Genomic DNA, 26,101 nt, shown 5'->3' with positions numbered 1-26,101 from the left:
CCTGTGTTTTTTCTCTCCCGGTGGTCATGTTTGATTTGTCTGGCGGCCTTTTTTGGTTGGTCTGGCATGCACAGGTGCGATGACCTTCACAGTAAAACCTCGACCTTCACAGTAAAACCTCTGGAGTGGCGATTATGGCGGGGGCTGGAGGGGGCTCCTCCTTTTTCCCCTGGTGTTTGATTTCTGGGTTTTCTGCACATGGATGCTTGGCTATCTCTTGTGAAGACCGGCACTCCTCCGGTGGGGTGGTGAGTTCTGGTGGGGTCCCTCCCTCTCTCTTGCGGGGTGCTATGCTTTCAGTGTGCCCCTGTGGTGATATAGGTGCGGTGCCATCAGTGGCTGAGTCCTCTAGCGGGGTTAGACACAATTTGCTGGTGGGTTCAACTTTTATTCATTGAGTCTCTGGAGTATGTTTCCCCACCTGACCCCCCTCTTGGAGGTATCAGGTCCCTCTGGGTCCCAACCCTCTCTTGATGCACTGACAGTGGTCCTGAAGTCCTTTGTTTCCCAGGTGGAGGTGGCCTTTATGGGGCGGGTTAGCAGAAGGCACCCCCAGCCTCGTCTATCCCGTCAGATCCTGAATCTGGCACTGCCGCCGCGGACCTGGCCCACCCTGCGGGGCTTGTATCCACGCTCCTTCAGTGCAGTTATCCACAGCTGTAGCTGTGCACCAGAAGGTGCTGGTTGACGCACTGATTACATCCGTGCGGGAATCTTTGAAGATGGTGGCCATCCCTTTTGGCACTATAAAGCCGTCTCGCACGGCAAAACTGTTCCCTTCACCCTCCTATTTTGACAAGTTTGTCTACATAGATTGAGAGCGTTCTAAATGTCCCTTTGTGGTTCGAAGCGCTTTGCAGTGAGGTACTCCTTTGAAGAGTCCCTCAAGAAATGGACCTGCCTCTCTGGAAGTCGCTCCCTTGATTTCTAAGCTCTTTTTTGGCAGTGGTGCTTAGGTGTGTGTGGCTTTGGGGGTCTGTTCACATCTTGGCGCCCCCACCACGATTCTGCCCGCGATCCCGAATCTAGGCAAATCGTGGGGCACCTGTGCAATTCCTGTTTCTTCCAATGGCAACCCAAGCGTGTTTGTGATGTTGCTTGCGATTTTCACCTGACGAATCGCGGTAAATTCTCACACAGAACCACAGGACACCTGTTGCCCAAAAGACGCTGTACAATTTGTGGGTGACAGGCGTCCCACGATTCTGTTTGCCTATTTTAAAGGTGTTTCGTTGGACAACAAATGCGGCAAAATCGCGCCGTGTTCGGGGTGCCATTGAAAGTGATGGGACCTCCTTGGTGAATGACAAATGGGTCCACAAAGTAATTCTGTCCTGTTACAAGATAGCTTCGTTCTTGCCCCACGGAAAGGTTCTTTCCTTTCAACATGCATCTCCCTGAACTTACGGCAAGCTCTCTTCAGGGTGGTGCAGGGCCTGTTCGGTAGCCATGTTCGGAACGGTTTCAAGGTTTTAATTCAAACCGTTTTACGGTCCCAAAGGGGGACAAGGTTTGTATGATTCTGGCCCTCAACAGCTTTGTGCGGGTACAGAAATTCAGAACGCCGGTGGCGTCACTGCATCAAGGGGATTTTCTAGCCTCTATCGATGTCAAAGATGCTTACTTGCACATGCCACTATGTGCCCGACACTGCGTTTCCTCTGCTTTGCTATGGGAGAGGAGCACTATCAGTTGAGCGGAGTCATCTGCATTGGGACGACGGGGAGATCACTATACAGACCTTTTTAAAGGAGTTTGGTTGGCTTCTAAACTACCAGAAGCCTGCCCTGATTCCATCCAGAAAATTGGATTTTCTCTTTAGTTCCTTGACGGACACAGCTCCTGATCTTGACCATTGGATTATACTGCCCCCCTACAGGAGTAGGACACTAGGCAGAAAAAGAACTTGACTATGCTTATGGGCAGTCCAAGGAGGTATTCTCCCCCTGTCTGCTATAGGTACTCAATTTTTTTATGCATGTCTGGAGTAAGGACCTAGTTCATTGCTGGGATCTCCTGGTCCTGGCACTTTTTTTTTTTTTTTCTCTCCCTGGATTTTTTTTTTTCTGTGAGATCTACCATTAACTTCCAGACTGGGCGATGGGCTGGATCCAGTGGTCACCCCAGTCTGACCAGCGAGCGTGCGCTGACTTCAGCTTATTCCCTTCCTTCTCCCCCTGGAGGGTTTTGGGAATGGACGCAGGCCCCTCCCTGGGACCCCCGGGTTCCCCTACTTCCCATTAAACCCCCCCCCCCCCAGGCTGATGGTCCTGTGGTTCATCTATCGAACCGCCCCCCCCCCCCCCTGCCCTGAGGTGTCTGCGGCCTCGCGTCCTGAGTTTTCAGATAGGATAATTCCTCCACTCCTGTAGCCGCACACGAAAAGGCGCAAGTGAACGCACTGTTCAATTGTGTCTGTGCGTGAGACTTTAAAAATGGAGAAAGCAGCTGGAGTTGCGGTGAAGGCACTGGTTCCCTTTGGCACTCACAAGCCGTCTAGAGCGGCGAAGGGGTTTCCGTTTCCTTCCAATTTTGACAGATTTGTCGCAATAGAGTGGGAACGTACAAAACAATTCGCAATGAGGCACCCTTTTGAAGAGTCCCTCTTAAGAAGTGGACTGTTCCACCACTGGTGGTGAATCCCCTGGTTTCCAGGTTGAATAAGGCAACTATGATTCCGGTAAAAGAATTACCAGCTTTTAAAGATCCGGCTGACACAGGCGGTGGCTGTGGCCTGCAGTATGTTCACTGTGGCTGGCTTGGCGCTAAGACCGGTGTTCACCATTGCCCTGGTGTCACAAACTCTGACTTAGTGGGCTAAGCTTTTACGCCGTGGCCTGGAGGGTGAGCAGCTCCCCCTTGCTTTTGCTGAGGTGGTGGACCATTTGGTCCTGGGGCTGCAGTTTATCTGTGATGCTTCTTTGGATGCGGCTCCCCTGATTACTAGGCTGTCTGTTTTCGGCAGTGATCCTTAGGTGTGTTTTGTGGCTTAAATGTTGGTCTGCGGACCAGACCTCCTATTAAAAAAAAAAAAAGCCTTAACTGATCTTTCTTTTCAAGGAGATTGCCTATTTGGAGCTACCCTGGATAACATCAAGAGTTTCAAGGGGGGGAAGAGCACTTTTCTTACACAGGTTAGTAAGGGTATGGAACATTGTCGCAGACATGGCCTGTCTTCGACTCACTGGAAGTGTTTTCGTCCCTCAGGGTTGGCTGACAAGGGTTCAAAGCCTTTCAAGGCCTCTTCGGGAGGATCCAAGCTAACTTGGTCTGGCAAGTGCAAAGCAGGGTTCTCCAGACCCACAGACAAAGCTCCTTCTGCATGAAGGTGCGCCCTCGCCCGTGCCTGCGGTGGGGGGACGTCTTTGCTGTTTTTCGAAACTGTGGGCCGCCTCGGTGCAAAACAGTGATACTGTCCGGCTAAAAGATCAAGTTTTTTTCTTTCTTACCCTCCGGAGAGGTTCTTTCCTTCCAATCTGCGTCTGTCCCTGGACCAATTACAAGCCCTCTTTGGGGCTGTGCAATACCTGTTCAAGGGGTAATTGTTCCCGTTCCAACTCCGGAACTCAGGGGTTTTATTCCAACCTGTTCATGGCCCTGAAGAAAGAAGGCAAGGTGCATCCAATTCTGGATCTCAAGCACCTGAACTACTTTGCAGGTACAGAAGTTCAGAATGGAGTCTGTTCGCTCAGTGGTGGCATCCTTGTATCAGGGGGATTTCCTTGCCTCGATCTACATCAAGGACGCTTACACATACCAATATGTGTCTGTCAACAACGCTTCCTCCGTTTTTCCGTGGGAGAGGGGCATTATCCGCTTATGGTGTTAACCTTTGGTCTCGACTCTGCTCCTCAGGCTTTCGCAAAGGTGTTTGCTCCTTTGCTGGCATTATGTCAGCAAGGTATGGCAGTGCTGGTCTACCTTGACTACCTTCTCTGCGGGCATAGTTTCCTACTGCTCTGATGGACCTGGACATCCCTATATGGACTCTGAGGAAGTTCGGCTGGCTTCTGATTTTTCAGAAGTCTGCTTTGGTTCCTTCCACGAAACTGGACTATCTGGTTCTGACTCTGGACTCGGCCCTAGCCAGAATTTTACTCCCTCTGGACAGACTCCAGAAGTTAACATGCTGCAATTCATCTGTTGCTGTCCTGCAGGTGGTCTTCCCTCTGGACTTGCATGCGTATGCTGGGCCTGGTGGTGTCTACCTTTTTGAGGCGCTTCTGTTTTCACACTTCCATACGAGGTCCCTCCAAAGGGAGATCCTGGTGAAATGGGATAAGTGTCCATAGTGTCTGGATGATCAGATTAGGCTGAGTTTGTGGCACGGTTACTGGATCCCCTGGCGGACGCCACAGATGCTCTGGTTGCCTCGTGGGGCCAGTATCTTCTGATCTACGCCTTCCCTCCTCTCAAGCTGCTTCTGCCCAGCATCAAGGCCAAAGGGATTCTGGTCTTTCTGGTGGCCCCGGACTGGCCTCACCGGATTTGGTACACGGACCTCATCCCAAGGATTTTGCGTTGCATGCCCTGGATGTGGTTCGAATGATCTGGCAGCCACAGTCTCTTCGGAGGTCAGATTCGCTGTTCGTGGTCACCGAAGGGCCAAGAAAAGGGTTGTGTTCTCCTTTTGCGACCCTTTCCAGGGGGATCAGACAGCCGGTGATTCGGGCCTATTCTATTAAGGGTCAGGTTCCTCCTTTGCCTGTAACAACGCACTCTACTCGGCGCTTAGTACTTCTTGGGCCTTCGGTCATCAGGCGTCAGTGGCGCAGGTTTTCAAGATGGCCACCTGGTTGTCAGCGCACACTTTAACTAAATTTTACAAAGTTGATGTTTTGGCATCTACGAATGCTTCTTTTGACCGCAAAGTTTTGCAGGCTGCTGTTTTATCTGGACCTGCAGACAAGTCCTTGTCTGCATGAAGTAGCGCCCTCACCCGGTTCTGGGGTGGGGGGATGTATTTGTTTTTTTTCTGGAACCCTGGACCTCCTTGATTCAGGACAATTAGGTTTACGAACTGATCTCATCTGGGTGCAAGATCGAATTCCGGTCTTGTTCGTCGGACAGGTTCTTCCCGTTCATTCTTCAACTATTCCCAGTCCAGTTAAGGGACTTGCAAGGGGCAGTACACGATTTGCTGTCGCAAGGAGTGATTGTACCGGGTTCTTTTCAGGAACATTTTTAGGGTTTTATTCAAACCTCTTCACCGTGTCCAGGAAGGAAGGAAAGTTGCGTCCCATCCTGGATCTCAAGGCCCTGAACCGCTTGGTGCGGGTACAGGATGGAATCCATCCACATGGTAGTGGCATCACTACACTAGGGAGATTTCTTAGCCTCCATAGATATCAAGGACGCATATCTACACATTTACGCTGGACGTCAGCGGTTTCTTCACTTTGCGGTCGCAAAGGAGCATTATCAATTTTGTAGCGCTGCCCTTTGGTCTCGCCTCAGCTCCCAGAGTGTTTACCAAGGTCTTGGCACCGGTTTTGGCATTGCTGCGCTTGGTCTCCTGTTGAGAGCGGTCTCTCCTTCAGTATTGTTGGGGATCTGATGGTCATCTGTCAGAACTGTGCAGGATTTAGGTTGGATAATCAAGTTCAAGAAATCAATGCTGACACCTGTCTTGAGACTGGATTATCTGGGCTTGACTCTGGATTCAGCCTTGGCCAAGGTGTTTCTCCCCTCCCCCCCCCCGGACAAACTAAAAGATGCAGGAGGCAATTCGGTTGTTGTTGGCTAACAATCTGTCCTCCCAAGTTTGCATGCGTATCTTGGGTCTGATGGTATCAACCGAGGCGGTTCCGTTTGCTCAGTTCCATACCAGAAAGGGACATTCTTGTCCAAAGCAATAAGGATCCAAAGTCCTTGGACTCTTTGATTCGGTTAAGCCACAACACAGTCTGCTCTGTTGTGGTGGATTCAGTCTCCTGCACTATGCCAGGGCAAGTTCTTCCTCCTGTTGTTTTGGTGACCACGAACGCCAGCCTAACTGGCTTGGGCAGAGTGCTGGGAAAGAACTGTGCCGAGGGTACCTGGACGATAAGAGTCGAAACTACCGATAAATGTTTTGGAGCTCAGAGCAATAAAGCTTTGTCTGAGCCATTGGACGACTCTGCAGGATTGTCCGGGTCGGATTCAATCAGACAACACCAGGGCTGTGGCTTACATCAACCTCCAGGGGAGCACCAATAGGGTCTTGGCAGCCAAGGAGGTGGCTGGGATTTTGGCCTGGGCGGAAAAAATTTATTCCAGCCCTCTCTGCTGTATACATTCCAGGTGTGGAGAACTGGCAAGCGGATTATCTGAGTCGTTGGGTGTTAGATCTAGGGGAGTTGTTCTCTGCACCTGGAGGTGTTTAATCTCCTGTGTGTTCGGTGGGGGACTCCCAAGGTCGATCTGTTTGCTTCTCGCCTCAACAAGAAGGTTCAGCAATTCGTAGCCAGGTCTCAATTACATCTGGCTAATGCCACAGGCGCTCTAGTGGCTCCTTGGGGTGAGTATTGGCTAATTTTCCTGCCTTGTAACTCCTGCTGAGGCTTCTGCGCAGGATAGAATTGGAAGGGATTCCGGTCATTCTGGTGACTCCGGACTGGCCTCGCCAGTCTTGGTACGCAGACCTGGTAGGGTTGGTCACCGATGCTCCTTGGAGACTTCCTTCAGGGAAGATCTGCTATCTCGAGGTACGATCTTCCATCCTGCTTAACAGTTGCTGGCTTTAATGTCATGGCTGTTGAAAGCCAGGTGTTTAGAGATAGAGGTCTTTCTGACTCTTGATTCCTACGCTATTGAAGGCTAGGAAGATATATCATCGTATGTGGAAATCGTATATTTAATGATGTGAATCACTGAAGGTGCACCCTCGCTTGTTTTCGGTAGCTAGGTTCTTGGCCTTTCTGCAGAAAGGAGTTGACCAGCGGTTGGCTTTGGCCACTATCGGAGGCCAAGTGTCGGCTTTGGCTATATTTTTCCAGTGCCCGTCAACTACGCATGCTTTGATTCGTACCTTTATACAGGGAGTGCGCCATATGGCTTCTCTGAGAAGGTCCCCGCTGCCTCCGTGGGACCTCAATCTGGTATTATCTGTTTTTCAAAAGCCTCCTTTTGAAAACATTCGGGTGATTTCTCTGCTTTTGTTGTCCCAGAAGGTTGCCTTCTTGGTGGCTATCACTACCGCTCAGAGCAACTGGTGGCGTTGTCCTGATGCTCATCTTATCTAGTGATACACAGGGATAAAGTGGCACTTTGACCTGATCAGTTTCTTCCTAAGGTTGTTTCTGATTTTCATCTAAATGAAGAAGGCATTGTGTTGCCTTCACTCTGCCCTAAGCCCAAACATTCAAAGTGTGTGTTTTTTTTTGTTTTTTCAGAATCTGACGCAGTTTTTATCCTTACTGAAGGATCTCGTAAGGGATTGACTGCGTCTGCGGTGACCATATCCAGATGGACCAGGCAGACGGTAGTTCAGGCTTATTCACTGGTGGGTCATGTTCCTACTAAAATCCTAAGATGTATTGGCATCTTCGGATGCTTCTTTTGGCCACAAGGTTTTGCAGGCTGCTGTTTAGAGAACTGTTTTTTTGGTTCTCTGAGGGGTGTACAGTATTGTGTTTTCAGGGTGAGCTCCATGTTCCCTGGTTGGCTAAGTTTTCCTTTTGGGGAGTTAGGTTTCCGTTTGCGTGGTCTTTCCACCCCTCATGAATATACTGCTTTGTGACATCCCTATAGTCTGACTAAATGGAGCTGCGTCTGTCTGAATGATAGAACTGGATTTTTGTAAGAACTTACTGTAAAATCCTTTTCTCTGAAGTTCAAGAGACGCAGCATCTGCTCCTCTACTGAGTGAATGTTTTTTTTTTTCTATCCTAAACACTGCTCGCAACTAAACTGCTTGATAGCAGGGTGTGTGGGGTTATGCCTGCAGGGACAGCCCCCATAGGTATGGTTAAGCTTTTTTCCTGCCTAGTGCCTATTCCTGATAGGAGCAGCATAACCCTGTAGTCTGACTAGATGGAGCTGCTTGTCGAACTTCAGAGAGAAGGATTTTACGGTAAGTTCTTACAAAAATCAATTTTTTTTTAGGTGCGCTTTAACTTTGCCCTGCATGTTGTACAACATTGAGAAGGTCTAGTGTTGGGTCATAGTGTCTGTTTTGCAGGTCAGATAGGAAGGTAACTCTAGATCTTTCTGAAATGCAAGGAAGGGTGCAAGCAGGCAACTAACTTGAGGACACTAACTGGAATTGTGTGCATGTTAATGTTTTATGAGTGTTTTAAAAATGAATGCGTGTGTTTTTAACATTTCTTTGTTGCAGGGATCTGTCCCAAACAAATTTTATGTTCATAATGACATCTTTCGTTATGAGGATGAGGTTTTTGGGGATTCGGAAGCAGAGCTGGATGAAGGCAAGTGTCTTTTTTTTTTTTTAAGCCATGGATTTGTTTACCTTTTAATAGTTTTACGCAGTGGACCTGATAATGTAAGGCCTCATGCACAGGGCATTTACCCATCTCTCCTAGATGCCTTTCCTCATGACACCAGCGTTTAGCAGAAATAAATGCTTGATGTTTTTAAACAGGTTTAGGTGTGTCAAGCGCATGGGCATTAATATAATTGGCCAGAATATCTCTTTTGTTCATTTACGGACAGAGCTCCTGATATTCTTAACCATTGGCTTATTCTGCCCCCTATTGGAGTAGGACACTAAGCAGAAAAAGTCTGTCTACGCTTATGGGCCTTCCCAGGGGGTATATTCCATCTTCTGCTATAGGTACTTTTTTTTTTTTTTTTTTTCCTGCCTAGTCAGGACCTAGTTCCTTGCTGAGATCTCTGGTCCTGGCAAATTTTTTCTTTTTTATATAGACATTTCTTTCTCCTGCATTTTTCCAGTGAAATCTCCAGTGAGATCTACAATCAACTGCCAGGCTGGATAATCTACATCCAGTGGTCATCCCATTTTGGCCAGTCAACGCGCGCAGACCTCTGCCCTGCACTAGGTCGGCCGCTACATAGCCCTACTGGATGGGGGCTGGCCTGCGAGTAAAACGCAATGCGAGGTTGCATTCGACTGGGTCTCGACCCAAGTCACACCGTTCCTTCTGGCCGACAACCCCCCCTTTCGAAGAAGAAGAAGAAGGTTCTGTCTGGAGAGGTGCCCACCTGGTTCCTCTTTTAATGTGAGTAACTGTCCCCTCCCTTCTCCCCCTTGAGGGTTTTGGTGTGAACGTGAGCCCCTTCTTGGGACGGTCGGACCCCCGGGTTCCTCTCCTTCCTGTCAGGCACCCTCTCTTTCATCTGTCCCCAATCCTACCTCCCCCCTTCCACTTATGCTGTGGCTGTTTGGGTGGTCTGGTCCACCTCTGGGGTGGGGGCATGGCACTATACTGGGGGGATGTGCCGCCGGCGACCAAACGTTCGGTGGGGGGGGGGGTTGTATCCCTCTTGGGTCCCTGGAAGCCTCGTGGTGCTGCCATTTTGTTGTAGCCTGTGTGTTTCTATGCACGGCAGCCATGTTTGTGTACTCATGTGGCTGTTTTTTTTTTCTCTTACGTCCTCCGACAGTCGCCGCCTCTTCATATTCGTCACATATGGGGTATTAGACTTTGCTCCGAAGGAGTAGCTAGGCAACAGAATATGTTAACAATAAAGCTTTTAACATATCCCACCCTCAAGGGGTGGTCCCTTCAGTCAATTCCCTCCTACTTCCTGCAACCATATCTCAGTTTTAATGTCTAGCTTGTCAGGAGTGGCTGGCTCTCTCTGTGCTGGGACTTTCTGTCCCAGACTCTTTCTTCTTTTTAAAATTTTGTTTGAGTTTTTTCTCTCTACCTTTACTTGGCTGTTATTTTGTCAGCGTTAGTTAGTTCTTCGGATGAAGAGGATCATGCGGACTGGGTCTCGGGCTGATCCCCCTGGTCGCAGGTCGTGGGTCAGTGGCTTCCCAGTCTGCCATCGAGCGTTCAGCCAGGTAACGCTCCTGGCACAGTGAACGACCCATCCCTGTTCGGTGCAGGGATGATTGGTGAGGTGGCTACCTCACTGGACGCTGTGCGGTTTCTTAACCCCCCTTGTGTGCGTCTTGAATGCGACTCTCCCTGCCTCATGTGCAGCGGCTTGTTCACCTGTGCGGGTCCCCCACGCCATGTGAGGTAAGTGTATTTATGTGGGGACCTGTCTGTCTGGGGGGGTGTCAGTCTGGGACTGTGTAACCTGCCTCTATTCACACTGCTTGTCTCCCTATCTCTCGGCTGCATGCTGTGGGCTGCAAGGGGGGGGGGGAGCTGTATGACACTGTGTGTGTCAGACTGGTCAGTGTGAGAAGCTGTGTGCTGTGGGGCATGTTTTTTGGCATGTTTGGGCATATACAGCGATCGCTGCGGCGATCTGACATGTATTCTGATATTGGAATGTAATGTGTGTTTTAATGCACTGTGGAGCGGCGGTTTCGGCGCCAAACGACGCCATTTTGCCTACACTCGCTCCGGCCGCATGGTTTACATGCATGGCGGCCATTTTCTTGTAGCCTCCATAGGCTTACATAGAGCGCCCTGGCAGCATCACTTCCTCTTTCCAGGAACACCGATCGAGGCAGCAGCAGCGGCGTGGGTCTCCTCAGGTTTTATCCTTCTGTTCTTGCTATCCATTGCCTGTGTTCAGTTTGCATATTCCCTGTGGGGGTCTCATTGTGCTTGAGTGTGGTGCGGTGGGCTGCGCTTGCTTAAAAGGGGCAGTTAACCCTTGGTTGTCTGGCATTACAGGGGCAATGGATTCTCAGGAGGGCAAATTTCCTACAGTATTGGTGGAAAGCCAGGGGACCGCTGTTTCCCCCCCAGGGGGGGATTTAGCCACTATTGTGGCTGGCCTTGCTGCTCAGGTGCAAATGCTGGTGGCTGCTCAATCTACTAAAAGGCCCAGAGTTGCTCTTTCCTCTGATTCTGAGGGTGAAGGTGATGGGGCGGTTATGGCGGGGGCCTCCTTATCGGGGTCCCGCTCCTCTCTTGATCTAGTGGGGTCTGAGGTGGAGGCTGAAGTTGAGGGGGTTGATAATTCTCCCCCTGGCTCGCCTGAAGAGCTTGCAATCATGGATGAGTTGATTGCTTCCATTAAGCAAACGCTGCGTTTGCAGGACGAAGTGTGTCCCCCCGCTGCCTTGGCGGCTTATGGGACGCAGAGGAAACGCAGGACGCCGCAGGTTTTTCCCTGCAATGATGATTTTCAGCGCGCTGTTAAGGATCAATGGCGCAATCTGCGCAAACCTTTTGCGGTACCGAGTAGATTCAAGCTGCGTTATCCTTTTTCGCCTTCCACTGATGAAAGGTGGTGTGTGCCTCCACCAGTGGATCACGCAATTGCGGTTTTGAACAAAGCCACTGCGATTCCTGCAGAGGATTCCCCTGTTTTCCGTGATGCCACGGATAGGAGACTGGAGTCTCTTGCCCGTCATACTTATTCTGTTACGGGTTCTATGCTTAAGGCTCTGTTTGCTTCTCTCATGGCGGCCCAGGCGATCGCAAGTTGGACGCAGATGCTTAGGCGCGTCCTAGTGGCCGACTCGGCCTCGCCGGCGACCCTGGATATGGTGGATCAAATCCACCAGGGTGTCATGTATCTGTGTGATGCGGACCTGGACCTGGTTCCGTTGGCTGCACGTGTGCACAGCGTGGCGGTGTTGTCTCGCCGCCTGGTTTGGTTAAAATGTTGGTCGGTGGACCAATCTTCACGTAAGACCTTAGCCAATCTGCCTTATGATGGGTCTCGCCTTTTTGGGGAGTCCCTGGATGTGTTGATTAAGGGGATCACCGGGGGTAAGAGCACTCTCTTGCCCCATTTCCCCAAGGCTAAGGGGGCTTCTGGGAAGAAGCATGCTAATTTTCGGCCCCCTCAGGGGTCCTTTCGTGCCTTTCGGCCGCACTACAAGGGCAAACCGTTCAAAGGTCAAGGCTCTCAGAAGAAGCCCTGGTCTGGTAAACAGAAGTCCGGCCAATCCGGATCTGCAGCCCATAACAGTTCGGCCTGAAGGGTCGCCCTCACCCAGTTTTGGGGTGGGGGGACGCTTGCTCGGTTTTCTTCAGCCCTGGTTGGCCCGTGTGCGGGACAGATGGGTTCAGGAAATCGTTCGATCTGGTTACAAGATCGAGTTTCTCTCTCGGCCGGAGAGCAGATTTTTTCCCTCAAATCTTCAACTGTCTCCAGAGCGCTTGCGGGACCTGCACCTGGCGGTGCGGGACCTGAGGGCTCAGGGAGTGGTGGTTCCGGTGCCTCATCGGGACAGGTTTCGGGGGTTTTATTCCAATCTGTTCACCGTGCCCAGAAAGGAGGGCAAGGTTCGTCCGATTCTGGACTTGAAGGCTCTGAACCGCTCTGTGCGGGTTCGCAAGTTCCGCATGGAATCCCTGCGGTCGGTGGTGGCTGCCCTGGTTCCGGGGGAATTCATGGCCTCCATCGATTTGAAGGATGCGTACCTTCACATCCCCATATTCGAGGGTCATCAGAGATACCTTCGATTTGCCATTGCGGAGGATCACTACCAGTTCGTGGCGTTGTCCTTTGGTCTCGCCCGGCTCCGCGGGTCTTCACCAAGGTGCTTGCACCGGTTCTGGCATTATTGAGGGCCCAGGGCGTTTCTGTCCTGGGGTATCTGGACGACATTCTGGTTCGGTCTGCGACCAGCCAGGGTCTGGAGAAGGACCTGTCTGTCACGATGCAAACTCTGCAGGAGTTTGGTTGGACGATGAATTTTCCAAAGTCGACACTGAGTCCGTCGGTTCGTCTCCCCTATCTGGGAATGATTCTGGACTCGGTGCAGGCGAAGGTCTTCCTGCCGGAAGACAAACTCAGGACTCTCCGGGAGGAAGTCAGGTCCCTCAGGGACGTTCCAAACTCGTCTCTGCGGACGTGTATGAGATGTCTGGGATTGATGGTCTCGGCCTTCGAGGCGATTCCTTTCGCCCAGTTTCACACGCGGGGTCTCCAAGCGGAGATCCTGTCCAGGTGGGACGGGCGACCTCAATCTCTGGATCTTCAAATCTCGTTGAGTCATCGCACCAGAGGAAACCTTCTGTAGTGGCTCCAGTCCCCGTTGGTGTCCGGGGGCAAGTCGTTTCGTCCGATCTCGTGGACGGTAATCACCACGGATGCCAGCCTGTCGGGCTGGGGTGGAGTTCTGGGCGTTCTGTCCGCCCAGGGGACTTGGTCGGAGGCGGAGTCTTCCCTTCCGATCAACATTCTGGAATTGCGTGCGATAAGTCTCTGTCTTCATCGCTGGACGGACCGGCTGCAGGGTTGCCCGGTTCGGGTGCAGACGGACAATGCCACGGCGGTGGCCTACATCAACCACCAAGGGGGCACCAGGAGTGCCCGAGCGGCTCGAGAAGTGGCCGACATTCTGTCTTGGGCCGAGACTCATGTCCCGGCGATAACGGCGGTTCACATTCCGGGAGTGGAGAACTGGCAGGCGGACTATCTGAGTCGCCAGACCCTGGATCAGGGGGAATGGTCTCTCCACCCGGCTGTCTTCCAGATGTTGTGCGCGAAGTGGGGTCTTCCAGATGTGGACCTGTTCGCGTCTCGTCTCAACAACAAGGTGAAGAGGTTCGTGGCAAGGACGCGCGACCCTCGGGCAGACGCGTCGGACGCGTTAGTGGCCCCGTGGCATCAGTACAGGCTGATGTACGCGTTTCCACCGATTCAGTTGCTGTCCAGGTTCCTTCGCAGGTTACACTCGGAACGCAACACGGTGATTCTTGTGGCACCGGACTGGCCTCGCCGGTCCTGGTACGCAGACCTCGTGAATCTGGCGGTCGACGCCCCGTGGCGTCTACCTCTTCGAGACGATCTACTGTCTCAAGGACCGATATACCATCCTGCTTTACAGTCGCTGGCTTTGACGGCCTGGCTGTTGAGACCGAGGTCCTGAAGGAGAGGGGTCTCTCTCCGGAGGTCGTTCATACTTTAATCAACGCGAGGAAGTCTCCCTCAGGGAAGGTTTATTACCGTACTTGGAAGGCCTATTTTGCCTGGTGTGAGTCCAGGGGGTTTTCACCCCGCACGTACTCGGTGTCCCGTGTGCTGTCTTTCCTTCAAACGGGTGTTGATCAGCGTTTGGTGCTGGCTACGATAAAGGGTCAGGTGTCTGCTCTGGCCGTTCTGTTTCAACGTCCCGTGGCTTCCAACCCATTGGTTGGCACCTTTGTTCAGGGTGTGCGTCATCTGGTTCCCCCTAGGCGGGATCCTCTGCCCCCTTGGGACTTGAATCTCGTTCTATCTGTGTTACAACGTGCTCCTTTTGAACAGATCAGGGAGATCTCGTTGTCTATGTTGTCCAAAAAGGTCGCCTTTTTGGTGGCGATCACTTCGGCTCGCAGAGTGTCGGAGCTGGCGGCTTTGTCCTGCAAGTCTCCGTACCTGGTTATTCATTTGGATAAGGTGGTCTTGCGACCTAATCCTTCTTTTCTTCCGAAACGAGTTTCGGAATTCCATCTTAATGAGGATATTGTCTTGCCTTCGTTGTGCACGAAGCCTAAACATCCAAAGGAGGTGAGATTGCACTCTCTGGATGTTGTTCGGGCGATAAGGGTTTACCTTAAATCGACTGAGTCTTTTCGAAAGACGGACTCCTTGTTTGTTCTTCCAGAGGGTCCTCGGAAGGGCATGGCGGCTTCGGCCTCTACCATGGCCAAATGGATCAGGCAGACCATTGAACAGGCCTATGCTTTGCAGGGGAAGGTTCCCCCTGTGCCTGTGAAGGCGCACTCTACTAGATCTCGGAGTACGTCTTGGGCCTGTCGTCATGGGGCTTCTGTAGCCCAGGTGTGTAAGGCGGCGACCTGGTCGACCGTGCACACTTTCACAAAATTCTACAAAGTAGATGTTCAGGCATCGGCGGATGCTTCCTTTGGCCGCAAGGTTCTTAGTGCGGCTGTTCCCTAGGGTCCCTTGTTGGGGACTCCTGGCTGTTGGGATAAGTTTTATATCCCCTGGTTTTTTTGTCTTTTCCTGGGTTGTTGCTCCTGTTGAGCACTTGTTTTTTGCTGTTGCCCAGCTGGTTTCCTTCCTTTGGTAAGGTTCCTTTCCTTGATGCGGAGACTGCGTTGCCTTTCGGCGCGGATGCGTTTCCCACCCCTCATGTTTGCACTGCTTTGGGACGTCCCCATATGTGACGAATATGAAGAGGCGGCGACTGTCGGAGGACGTAAGAGAAAACGGAATTTTTGTAAAATCTTACCTGTAAAATTCCTTTCTCTGAGTCCTCCGACAGTCGCCGCCCCCGCCCCTCTTTTGGGGTTTGGTTGTATACTCTACTGCTATTCCACTAAAACTGAGATATGGTTGCAGGAAGTAGGAGGGTATTGACTGAGGGGACCACCCCTTGAGGGTGGGATATGTTAAAAGCTTTATTGTTAACATATTCTGTTGCCTAGCTACTCCTTCGGAGCAAAGTATAATACCCCATATGTGACGAATATGAAGAGGCGGCGACTGTCGGAGGACTCAGAGAAAGGAATTTTACAGGTAAGATTTTACAAAAATTCCGTTTTTTTTTTTAAATAGCGGTGACCATGACAGTGGAGCCCTGTGGTTGGCTATTTCGGCAGTGGGAGCCCCTCCTCATCCCCTGATGCTGACTCCTGGATCCTTTCACTTTCTGATCGCAGCACTTGCAGTGCAGATTATCCTGGTGGCTGCAGGTGCCGGTTCCTGCAGGGTGTTGAGTCTGGTGGGGTTCTCTCCCTCTCTGCTGAGGATCGCTTGGTGTTCTGTACTTGGCAACTGGGTGGTCCTACCAGCACCATGTGGGTGTCACTTGCAGTGTTCTACACCTGTTTTGTGGGGTTCCCCTGCTGATTGTTGGAGTCTTTGAAGCACATGTCCCCACCTAAACCCCTCTCTGAGGCTGCGGGCCCTCTAGGTCCAAACCATCCATCGATGCACTGACTGCTGACCTGGAGTCCTTTGTGTCCCAGGGGGAGGTGCTGTTCAGGGGACAGGCTAGCAAATGAGCGACCCCCCCCCCCCCCCCCCCCAGCCACCGTGGACGTGGGTCACCCTGCTGGGTCTGAACCACGCGCCTGGAATCCTCAGTGTGGATGATACCTCCACGTTTGCAGCCGCGCACGAAAAGGCGCTGATGGAAGCACTGTGTGTAAGACCTGAAAGATGGAGGACGCAGCTGCGATGGAGGCGCAGGTTCTCTTTGGCATTCACAAGCCATCCAGTGCGGTTAAGTCGCTATAGAGTGGGGGCAAACAAAGCGTCCCCTTATGGTCCCTAAGCGCTTTACTAGGCGTTATCCCCTAGAAGGAGTCCCTTATTAAGAAGTGGACCTTCAGGTTTCCAGATTGCACAAGGCATCCATGATTTCGGTTTGAGTACCTGGCCTTTTAGGATCTAGCTTCACCGTAAGGTGGAGGCTGTGGCCCTCAATATGTACATTCTGGCTGGTTCGGCACTGAGGCCGTTTCGGTCCTTAGGCCAGTGTTCACCAAAGCATTGGTGTCCCTGACTTTCCCTCGTAGGCAAAGCATTTGCCCTAGGATCCGGCGGGGAGTAGCTTCCTCATGCCTTTGCAGATCTGGCGGCCTAGTTGTTCCAGGGGTTGTAGTTCATCTGTGATGCCTATCTGGATGCGGCTTCCTTAGTCTCTAGGCTTTCTGTGACAGCAATGATCCTTCTGTGCATATGGCTAAAATGCTGGTCTGTGGAACAGCCTTTCCAGAAGGCCTGATGTGATCCTCCCTTGTATCGCTTGTTCGGCGCCTCCCTGGAAAGACCATCTCCGGAGGTTCCATGAGGGACCTGGTCTGGTAGGCTGAGAGCGGGTCCTTCCAGACCTGCAGACAAACACCTCTTCTGCCTGAAGGGGTGCCCTCATCTGTATCTTGGGTGGTGAAGGACGTCTCCACTTCTTTCTGGACCCGTAGACCTCCCTGATTTAAGACAAGTGGGTCCACGAGCTGGTTCGGTCTGGCAACAAGATCAAGTTTTCGGTCTTCTCCAGAGAGGTTATTTCCTTCCAACCTGCATTTATCTGCCGACCGCCTGCACGGTCTCTTCGGGGAGGAGCAAGACTTGCTACTACAAGGGTTGATTGTTCCGGTCCCAGAACGTTTGTTTCATGGGTTTTATTAGCACATGTTTGCACGTCCTAGGAAGGAAAGTGAGGTACGTTCAATCTTGGACCTCCAAGCTCCGAACCGCTTTGTGCGAGTACAGATGTTTCGAATGGAGTCCATTCGTACGGTAGTGGCATCCCTATATCAGGGGGATCTTCTGACCTCTATTGATGGTAAGGATGCTTACCTTCATATTCCGATATATATCGGTCATCTGTGCTTCCTCCACTTGCTGTGGGGAAGGAGCATTATCAGGGGAGGGTCTTACCTCAACCTCTCCAGGTTTTCGCAAGTGTTGGCCCTGGTGTTGGCATTGTTGCGCCAGCATTTCATAATACAATCCTCTGCATACACAGCTCCACCTAGTGATTACGTCACTGCCCACCTCACGTGTAGCGCCCAATGGGCTTTCTCAAAGATTTAGGCCTGAACCTTTGAGAAAGCCCATAGGTTGCTACGTGTGAGGTGGGCAGTGACGTTATTACGCTGGGACTAGGTGGAGCTGTGTATGCAGAGGATTGTATTGTGAAATGTTAATTTTTTACTTCTGAAATGGTATTGTTCTAATTAGACACTCGCCTGAATATACACTGCCGATGCTTGTCTTATCGTGGATACTTACCTGAGTGTTACTTAGTGTTATGGTGCTCTCCATTAGTTTGGAGGCTGTTGACTTTCTGGTAAGCAGCCATTTTTCATTATACGTTGGTGATTGGATCACTGGATCAACTTCCTCTCTTATATGCACATTAGAACTCTATGGTGATTTGGATCACGGAACTCATCTTTCATATATTTTCTTCACACAATTAATTTTTTGGACATTACACGTTTTAACATTTTTATGCTTATTTATGGATGTGACACTTTTCAACCTATGTCACATATAGATTTAATTTTTTGTATTCACATATATTCTACTTTAATATCCTAAGTTTCAATCTTCTATCTTGCTTTACAGTCGCTGGCTCTAACGGCTTGGCTGTCGGAAGACAGGTGCTGAAGGCTAGAGGGTTGTCTGAATCTGTGATTCCCACGCTGCTGCAAGCTAGTAAATCTACTTCTAGGTAGATTTACCATTGTGTTTGAAGAGCGTACTTTGCTAATGTGATCTTCTTGGGGTTCACTCCCACTCCTTTTTGGTGACTCTGAGTTTGACTTTCCTCCAACGAGGTGTGGAGCAGCGTCTGGCCTTGGTTACCATCAAGGGCCAGGTTTAGCCTTGTTTGTTTTCATCGTCCTTTGGCTATGCTTTTTGTGGTTCGCACCTTTTTTTTAGGGAGTTCGCCACTTGGCTTCCCCAGTGCGGTCTCTGTTGCCCTCGTGGGATTTCAACTTGGTTCCGTCGGTTCTTCAGTAACTGCTGTTGGAAAAGATTTGCTTGATTCCTCTGCGTAACAATGTCCCAGAAGGTAGCCTTGGCTTTTTCGTCTGCGCGTAGGTTGTTGGAGCTGTCAGCTTGTCTTGTCGTTCACCTTACTTGGGGGTTCATGGAGATAAAGTGGTGGTCGTCTCTGGTTTCCTTTTTTAAATAAAGGCATTGTGTTACCTTCCTTGTCTCCTAAGCCTAAGCACCCTAAAGAGATTGCTTTACATTCTTTGGATGTGGTTCGGCAATTGGGTGTGCCTGGCGGCGACTGAGTTGTTACAAAAATTTGATTCCCTACTTGTCCTTAAGGATGGACCCTGTAAGGTACTGACTGCGTTTGCTGCGACCATTTCCATATGTATTAGGCAGACAGTAGTGCAGGCCTATTCTGTTAAGGGTCAGGATCCTCCATTCCCGGTTAAGGCGCATTCAACATGGGAGCTTAGTGCCTCTTGAGTCTTCCGTCATCGGGCGTCAGTGGTGCAGGTTTGCAAGGTGGCCACCTGGTTGTCCGTTCACACCTTTCACAAAATTTTATAAGGGGGATGTCTTGACATCTGCAGATGCTTCCTTTGACCGCAAGGGTTTGCAGGCCACTGTTGGAGAGCATTATTCCTCTTTGAGGGTGTCATTTCTTTGCCAGGAAGTATGTTTATTGCTGTGTTCCTCTCACCCCTCATGTTAACACGGCTTTGGGACGTCCCAAGGATCAGACGATATGGAGCTGTGTCTGTCAATGAACGAAAGCGAAAACTGGATTTTGTTGTGCTGTAAAATCCCTTTCTCTGTTTATTAGGGATGCACCGAAATAAAATTCTTGGCCGAAGCCGAATAATAATGAAATGTTTGGCCGAATACCGAACGCGGTGTTTCGCATTTTTTCCATTTATTTTGCCAATTTTTTGTCCTCTCTCTTGTCCTCATGTCTCTCTCTCTCTCACTCTCTCTCACTCTCACTCTCACACTCTCTCTCTCTCACTCTCTCACTCTCTCACTCTCTCACTCTCTCACTCTCTCACTCTCTCACTCTCTCACACTCTCTCTCTTGTCCTCTCTCTCTCTTGTCCTCTCACTCTCTCTCTCTTGTCCTCTCACTCTCTCTCTCTTGTCCTCTCACTCTCTCTCTCTTGTCCTCTCACTCTCTCTCTCTTGTCCTCTCATGTCTCTCTCTCTCCCTAAATGTTACTGTAGGGAATGGGATTCAGTGCACACTGCAGCCTTGTACCATAGGGTTAATGTTAGTGACACTGTAGGGATTGGGAAGGATGCTGGGAATGGAAATCAGGAAGCATGCAGGCAGCCTTGTAAATTTTAATTGCAGATACAGGGCACTGGGCAGGTCAGGGTTAATGTGGTAACATCAATTACTCAGTGACAGTCAGTGTCAGTGTGGACTCGATCAGATTATACAGTGACAGTCAGTCATAGTGGTGGTAGTAGGAGGCTGGAGGTGGACTAGTAGGAGCCTGGAAAGGAGCACAGCCGCATACATACATTACTCACTCGTGCACTGCAGCCCACCCCACACATTCAGTGAGTCTTACTCTCCTCCCTAGTTTTTTCAATGGCACATTCAGGAAGCCAATCACGCCCGTGAGTAGCGGCACAGCGGAACCAATCAGGTGTGCAGGCACGCGTGATTGGTTCGCTGTGCAGCGAATCACGGCGTGATTGGCTTCCTGAATGTGCCATTGAAAAAACTAGGGAGGAGAGTAAGACTCACTGAATGTGTGGGGCGGGCTGCAGTGCACGAGTGAGCAATGTATGTATGCTCACCGCTGAAGTGTCCCGGCTTCCCCTGCCTAACACGGAAGTCTGTGAGTCCTCCTGTCCTCCTCCGAGTCCCTTCCCCCCCTGTAAATATCGTGACCTCGGCGATATGAATATCGCCTACGGCCACAGAACGATAGTCGATATCATATCGACTATCGTTCAGCCCTATTGTTCGGCACAAAATTATTCGGCCTTTTGACTTATTCGGCCGAACACCGAAAGTGCCATTTTCTCTATTTTCGGCCGAATAATGTTCGGCCGCCGAATATTCGGTGCATCCCTACTGTTGATGAACACAGCACCCACCCCTCTATTGAGTTGGGTTATATGTTCTTCTGACACTGCTTGTTACAAAACTGAAGCACTATAGCAGGAAGTGGGAGTGTACTCCCTGGGACTGCCCTATACGTGTAGTCAAACTTTTTTTCTGCCTAGTGTCCTACTCCTTTAGGGGGGGGGGGGTGCAGCATAAACCCAAGGGTCAAGAAGATATGGAGCTGTGTCCGTCAATGAACATCTGAGAAAAGGATTTTACAGTAAGACAAAAATCCAAGTTTTTTTTATTTTTTTTCTGACCATTTAAAATTTTATGCTCAAGTGCTTAATGCACCTAGTGTTGACACACAGAAAGTTTGTTCTGCCAAAATGCTGCTGCTCATGGATGCGCTGGCAGTGGATTTTCTTTTGCCTCTAAATGTCTTTGTGAAGATGGATACATAGGCTAACATGCAGGGGCGTTTAGAGGCAGAACAAAAAAAGCCAGATGCTCTTAGCAGTAAAAACGTCCAGTGTGCATGATGCCTTACTATGTACTTTGAGATAATGAAGAAAATATTCTATTAATTGCCAGAATCTGAAGAAGAGGCAGAAGAAGAACCAGAAGAAAGACAGCCATCCCCTGAACCTGTTCAAGAAAACTCCAACAGTTCATATTATGATCATCCAGTGTCGTAAGTTTGATGGGTTTTTTTTTTTTCTTCCTTTTGCTTCCTTTTCTTCTGACATTTTGGTTTTCCTGCCATTTTTAAATCTAAAATTTACCACCTAAAAAGTAAAAAAATGTCAATGTCTTTGTATGACCTTAGTGTCTTTTTTTTTTTTTTTTTTTTAATATTAGTAATGGAGTAGAAGAGTCTTTAGAAGAACCCATTCATGAGCCAGAACCAGAGCCTGAACAAGAGGTTAAGAGCGAGGAGATAAAACCTGAGCCAGAAGAAAAGAATATAGAGGAACTTGAGGAAAAGTCACCCACACCCCCTCCTGCTGACCCCATCCCTCTGCCCCAAGAGCCACCAAAGGTACATTCTTTGTGATGTGTGTTTTATAGATCTAATTACACACAAATGCTTCTGTTTATTGGATTTTACCTGTAAAAGATCAGTCTGCCATGTATCTCTGATTATTAGTTTGATAAATAATGTTGCTTCTAATTGTTAATCATTTCTATTTAGTCATGTGTCTTATGTGTAGAAAGCGTAGTGTCAAGAGCATTCTGCTCCATGCAGCATTCTGCTTCTAGAGTGGTTATAAAATAGGAGCCCGAAGCCACCAATTGTTTTCTGGTTATGCTGCACCATCGCCATGATTAAAACTGTGATGACCGTAGTTGATCTAGCTTGTCCTGACCGTTTTAAAAATCCTACACGGGCGATTCTTTAGAGAAGAACATCAGAAAAGATAATTATAGTGATTATGTGAGAAATTGTCAAATACATTTCACAATAGTAGTGTTCCAGGCAAATTAGTTTACAGATACAGGAAGTATGTGGGTGTCCTAAATTGGTGAAATATAGGTGGATTTTTTTCTATTAGTTGGTCTCACAGCTGGCCTAATCTTATTGAAGTTTATGTTCCTTTAAGCAGTTTTAAACCCCACAAAAATGTAATCTATTGTAGTTTTATCAATCCTTGTGGTGTCTGCATTAGTTTTCTTTTTTTCCCTTTATTTTCACTTGGTGATCCTTAGCTGATCTCTTAAGGTGTCTTCACTTCACTGGAGGAGCAACAGAGATGCCTTTAGGACAGCAGCATTGTCTTTTCGGATAGAGGATAGTGTTGGATGCACTAGCAAATTTACATTGACTTGACTGACAAAATAAAGCCAAACTCTAACATTTTAAGCAGCTAGAGCAACAATTTTTTTAATTGTACAAATTTAAGGACACAGGGTATTTTTATATCCCTTTTTATGATAGTTTTGCTGCCACCCTTAGGTCATTGGACACTAGCAAAAAGACAGGAATTCCCCTCCCATGTATAAACCCAACCCCCCCCCCCCCCCTCCCAGGAAGGGATATCTTCAGTTTTATGTTAGTGTCTTGCCTGTCCAATCTGCACCAATCTTGAACTTTTTAGCTAGTTTGTCCTCTCATGATTGCATCTAGGATCAGAAGACTGACACAATCTAGATCCTTTGCCTTCATTGGTCTGCTAAGTAGAGTGGTACCTTGACCCTGTATTGGACATGCAGGGACTGCCATGGATCGTTGCCACTAGGCAATGAACTCTACGTGATGGAACCCTGTGTAGTGTGGATTAGCAGTCCATACTGGTTCAGGGCATTTATATCTTGCTGGGAAGTTTTGTCCCTGAAGGCCCTTGTGACGAGTAAAGTTTGGAACCCCAGGGGGTTCCTACAGCACAGACTGGTGATTACCAGCTTGGTGGTAGCCTTATCATTGCTGGCACCTAGGAAAGTGTGGGGGGAAGAAGTGGGGGAATGAAGTACATGCATGCAAGTGATGTCACCCAGGAACTGAGTTGGCTGGTGGCTGCCAACTTGCAATGCAGGAGTATTGTACTGGTTACAGGGCAGCGTTTTTCTGACAAGTATATCTGACTATAGAGTGAAGGAGTACTGCATGATTAGCTTAACAATCGCGCGCGGGGGGGTGCTGTAGGGTTCCCAAAATCCCTTTTGAGGTAGTGAGAAACCTGTACCCCTGTTGCACTATATTCCCTGGGGACCGGTTGTTTGTGCTCCGATTCCATTCACCCATCTATTTCTATCTCGTCCTCTATTATGGTTACTCCAGTTTTCCAGAAACCTATCTGGATTAAACCGTCTTGGTCAAAAACAAACATTCTCCTTCCCCCCCTCTTCCCTCCTGATTAATGATGGAGGAACCTAACAAACAACCAGGGGAAGAGGTGGAAGGGGAAATTACTTTTTCTGGAAGAGGGAGACTTCACAGCGGAATCTACTTCTGAGGAATTCCAGGGTCCTGTTTTTATTCCTGACCCCAAAGGCCTTTTGTTTTTTCTCTGGTTGAAGTAGTCGGCCAACTTAAAACTACCACTTTTAGATTAGAGTCCTTTTTCCCAAGATTGGGATCACAGCATCCTTAATCTTTTCCCATACATGAACTTTTAATGGACGTGTTGTATATTGGCTAGGCTTACCCTAAAATGGTGCTTATTCTGCCAAAAGGTTTAGTTTAACAAACGGCTTGACAAATTTGCTTGCAATCTAGGAGCCAGCTAAAATGTTAAAAGCTATTTTTTTTTCTTTTTTCGCGCATGCCGAATAGCAGGCTTCTGTCGGCCCACCTGCTATACACACGGGCCGAATGGCGGCCAGTTTTTTATTGAACCAGCTGATATTGCCTGGCATTTGGCCGTGTGTACAGTGCAGCAGTGCGGGGGCGATAGGAGATTCAGTAACTCATGCCACCTTAGGCCCCTTTCGTATGGGCACCTCCGCTAAGCGGAGTCTGCTTGCTTAGCTCCCAGCTGATCAGGCGGATGACAGGTCCTGTCAGCTCTGCTATGCAGAGCGAACACTAACCCAGTCCCACTGACTCTATGGGGCAATCGGATGGAAATGGACTGTGTGTCCATTTCCATTTGATGCTATCTGATTCGATCCGCGGGACTAATGGAAAATAGGACCACCATCCGTCTGTTTTTGGCAGACAGGATTGGATGGCGGCGGGTGTCGGCAGACATCCGCCACTCCATAGGAGACTGAAGGGTCCGATCAGGTCCGCCTGAAAAACTGACTGGCGGTTCTGATCCGACAGCCGTGTGACAGGGGGCCTTCGCCTGTGTGGCATGACAGGGTGAAGAGAAAAAATAATTTCATTTTCATGAAAAAATAAATAAAATCTGTTTGCATCTTTGTGGGGTTGTAAATGAAGCTGAGGCTGTTCCAACCAGCTGCCCCACTCCCTGTTCACTCACTGGTAAGGACAGGGTGCCAGATTAAGCCCGCAACACCTTCAACCTCTTCTCTTAGGAAAGAGATGGGCGGGCAGTGAGAGCAGGCTGGGGAAACCCTCAGCGCCGCCAGTGACTATTTTTTGCAGCCCAGGCCACCACAGGAGGACGCCAGTTCCCCAGTGTAAGCGTCTCGCTCCAGCAGGCCGCAAAGCCGCGTCCTCAATTAACGGCTGGGGCAACATCTTAGTCCGCACACCCGCGGACAGGGGCCGCATGGCAGATATCCTAACCTGCAAAAACTCATTTCAGGGAGGTGGCCCTCTGTGCCCCCTCCCCCCAAACGAAATGCAATCAGTATACAGAGGTATACTGCTTCTGAGAGATATTAAAGGAACACTCTAACCACCATGACCGCTTCAGTGGTTTGAAGTGGTGATGGTGGTAGGAGTCAGAAACACTGCACATGCTAGGATATTTACTGTTATGTGCTGGGTGGCTAGTTGCACCTTTAGCACATGTGACTTATGGGCCATACACACTAAACAATTGTCTTTAGATTTTTTTCATTTAGATTTACCCAAACCATATGAGGTCAAATCTAAACACTTTCAATTTGTATGCAATCATGCATGCCCTTGCACTACATAGTTGAAGGTAAATCTAAATGAAATCTAACAACAAAAGTTGTTTAATAGTATGTATCCAGCTTTACTGCTGGTGGGAAATGCTGGTTCCTGAGAGACCTCAACGGAGTGAGAGGAGTGATGCTTCCTATTTCTCTCCTCTCACAGGCGGAGTTCATTTTGATATCACTCAGTCTTGACAGGGCGGAGCCAAAACTATACAGGAAGCATCGACTCAGTTCTGAGCGCTGACAGCCCAGAGCCTAGATTTCGCACAGCACTTGTGGGTGTCGGGGAGCCGCAGCCTGCATGCAGGAGAGTCCCGCACCTCGTGGGAGACTTGGGATGTCTTGCATGGGGAGAGAACACCAGCCGCAGTGTAGACCAGCTGCCAGGCTGCTAATTCTAGTCTCCAATGCGACTTGGTGCCTGGGTTTTGTCGAGCCATAGTTTAACAATACCCCATTGAAAGTGCCTTCATGGTGGATCCAGCAGTTTCCTACTTCATTAAGACTGCATGATCCCACGGTACGAAGTCCGGTATTTAAGGATGTTTCAAATGTCTGGAAGCTTTTATTTAAAGCTTATCTTGCTCTTGGGAGCAGCCTTGCAATTTGCAACTGTGTCTGTCAAAGCCTTAGGCTCTCTAGACCTCAGACAAGCCAGACCTTGACTGTAATAATACTGAGTTGGGTAGATGCGTAGAGGAAATTCCCCGTGCCCTTAGTTTCTTGGTGGATGCCTTTTATGGACTTAGACATTTCTTGGCTGGGCATCCTGTTGGTGCACATGTGCAGGATTTTATGGATGTTGGTCAGCAGAGTTACTGTTTAAGAAACAGGTTCAACACTTACGCCTTCTTTGGGAACATTTGTTCAGTTGTGATGTGGTTTTTTACTTCCCAAAGGTAATTGTGGGCAAGAATACCCTGTTGCCATTTACCCACTTCCATACCGGGACAATTCTGGCACTCTGCTCCTACATGTAAAGATCATTTTTTTGCTAGAATATTACTTATAACCCCCAAACACTTATTCATTTTTTTTTTTTTTTATAGCACT

General features: G+C 49.4%; 1 protein-coding gene across 1 annotated transcript in view; it reads left to right on the top strand.

Annotated features, from left to right (window-relative positions):
- The window catches only part of G3BP2 (G3BP stress granule assembly factor 2), a 113,880-nt gene that overhangs the window by 35,908 nt on the left and 51,871 nt on the right, over window positions 1–26,101 (top strand). The window contains exons 5-7 of the mRNA XM_082258946.1: window positions 8,318–8,408; window positions 21,107–21,206; window positions 21,374–21,554. Of these exons, the coding sequence (XP_082115072.1) occupies window positions 8,318–8,408; window positions 21,107–21,206; window positions 21,374–21,554 (372 nt within the window). The remainder of the gene's footprint in view (window positions 1–8,317; window positions 8,409–21,106; window positions 21,207–21,373; window positions 21,555–26,101) is intronic.

This window comes from Pelophylax lessonae (assembly GCF_965119305.1).
Source record: "Pelophylax lessonae genome assembly, chromosome: 1".
In the NCBI taxonomy this organism is placed as follows: Eukaryota; Metazoa; Chordata; class Amphibia; order Anura; family Ranidae; genus Pelophylax; species Pelophylax lessonae.
This window is presented reverse-complemented; position numbering and strand designations above follow the sequence as displayed.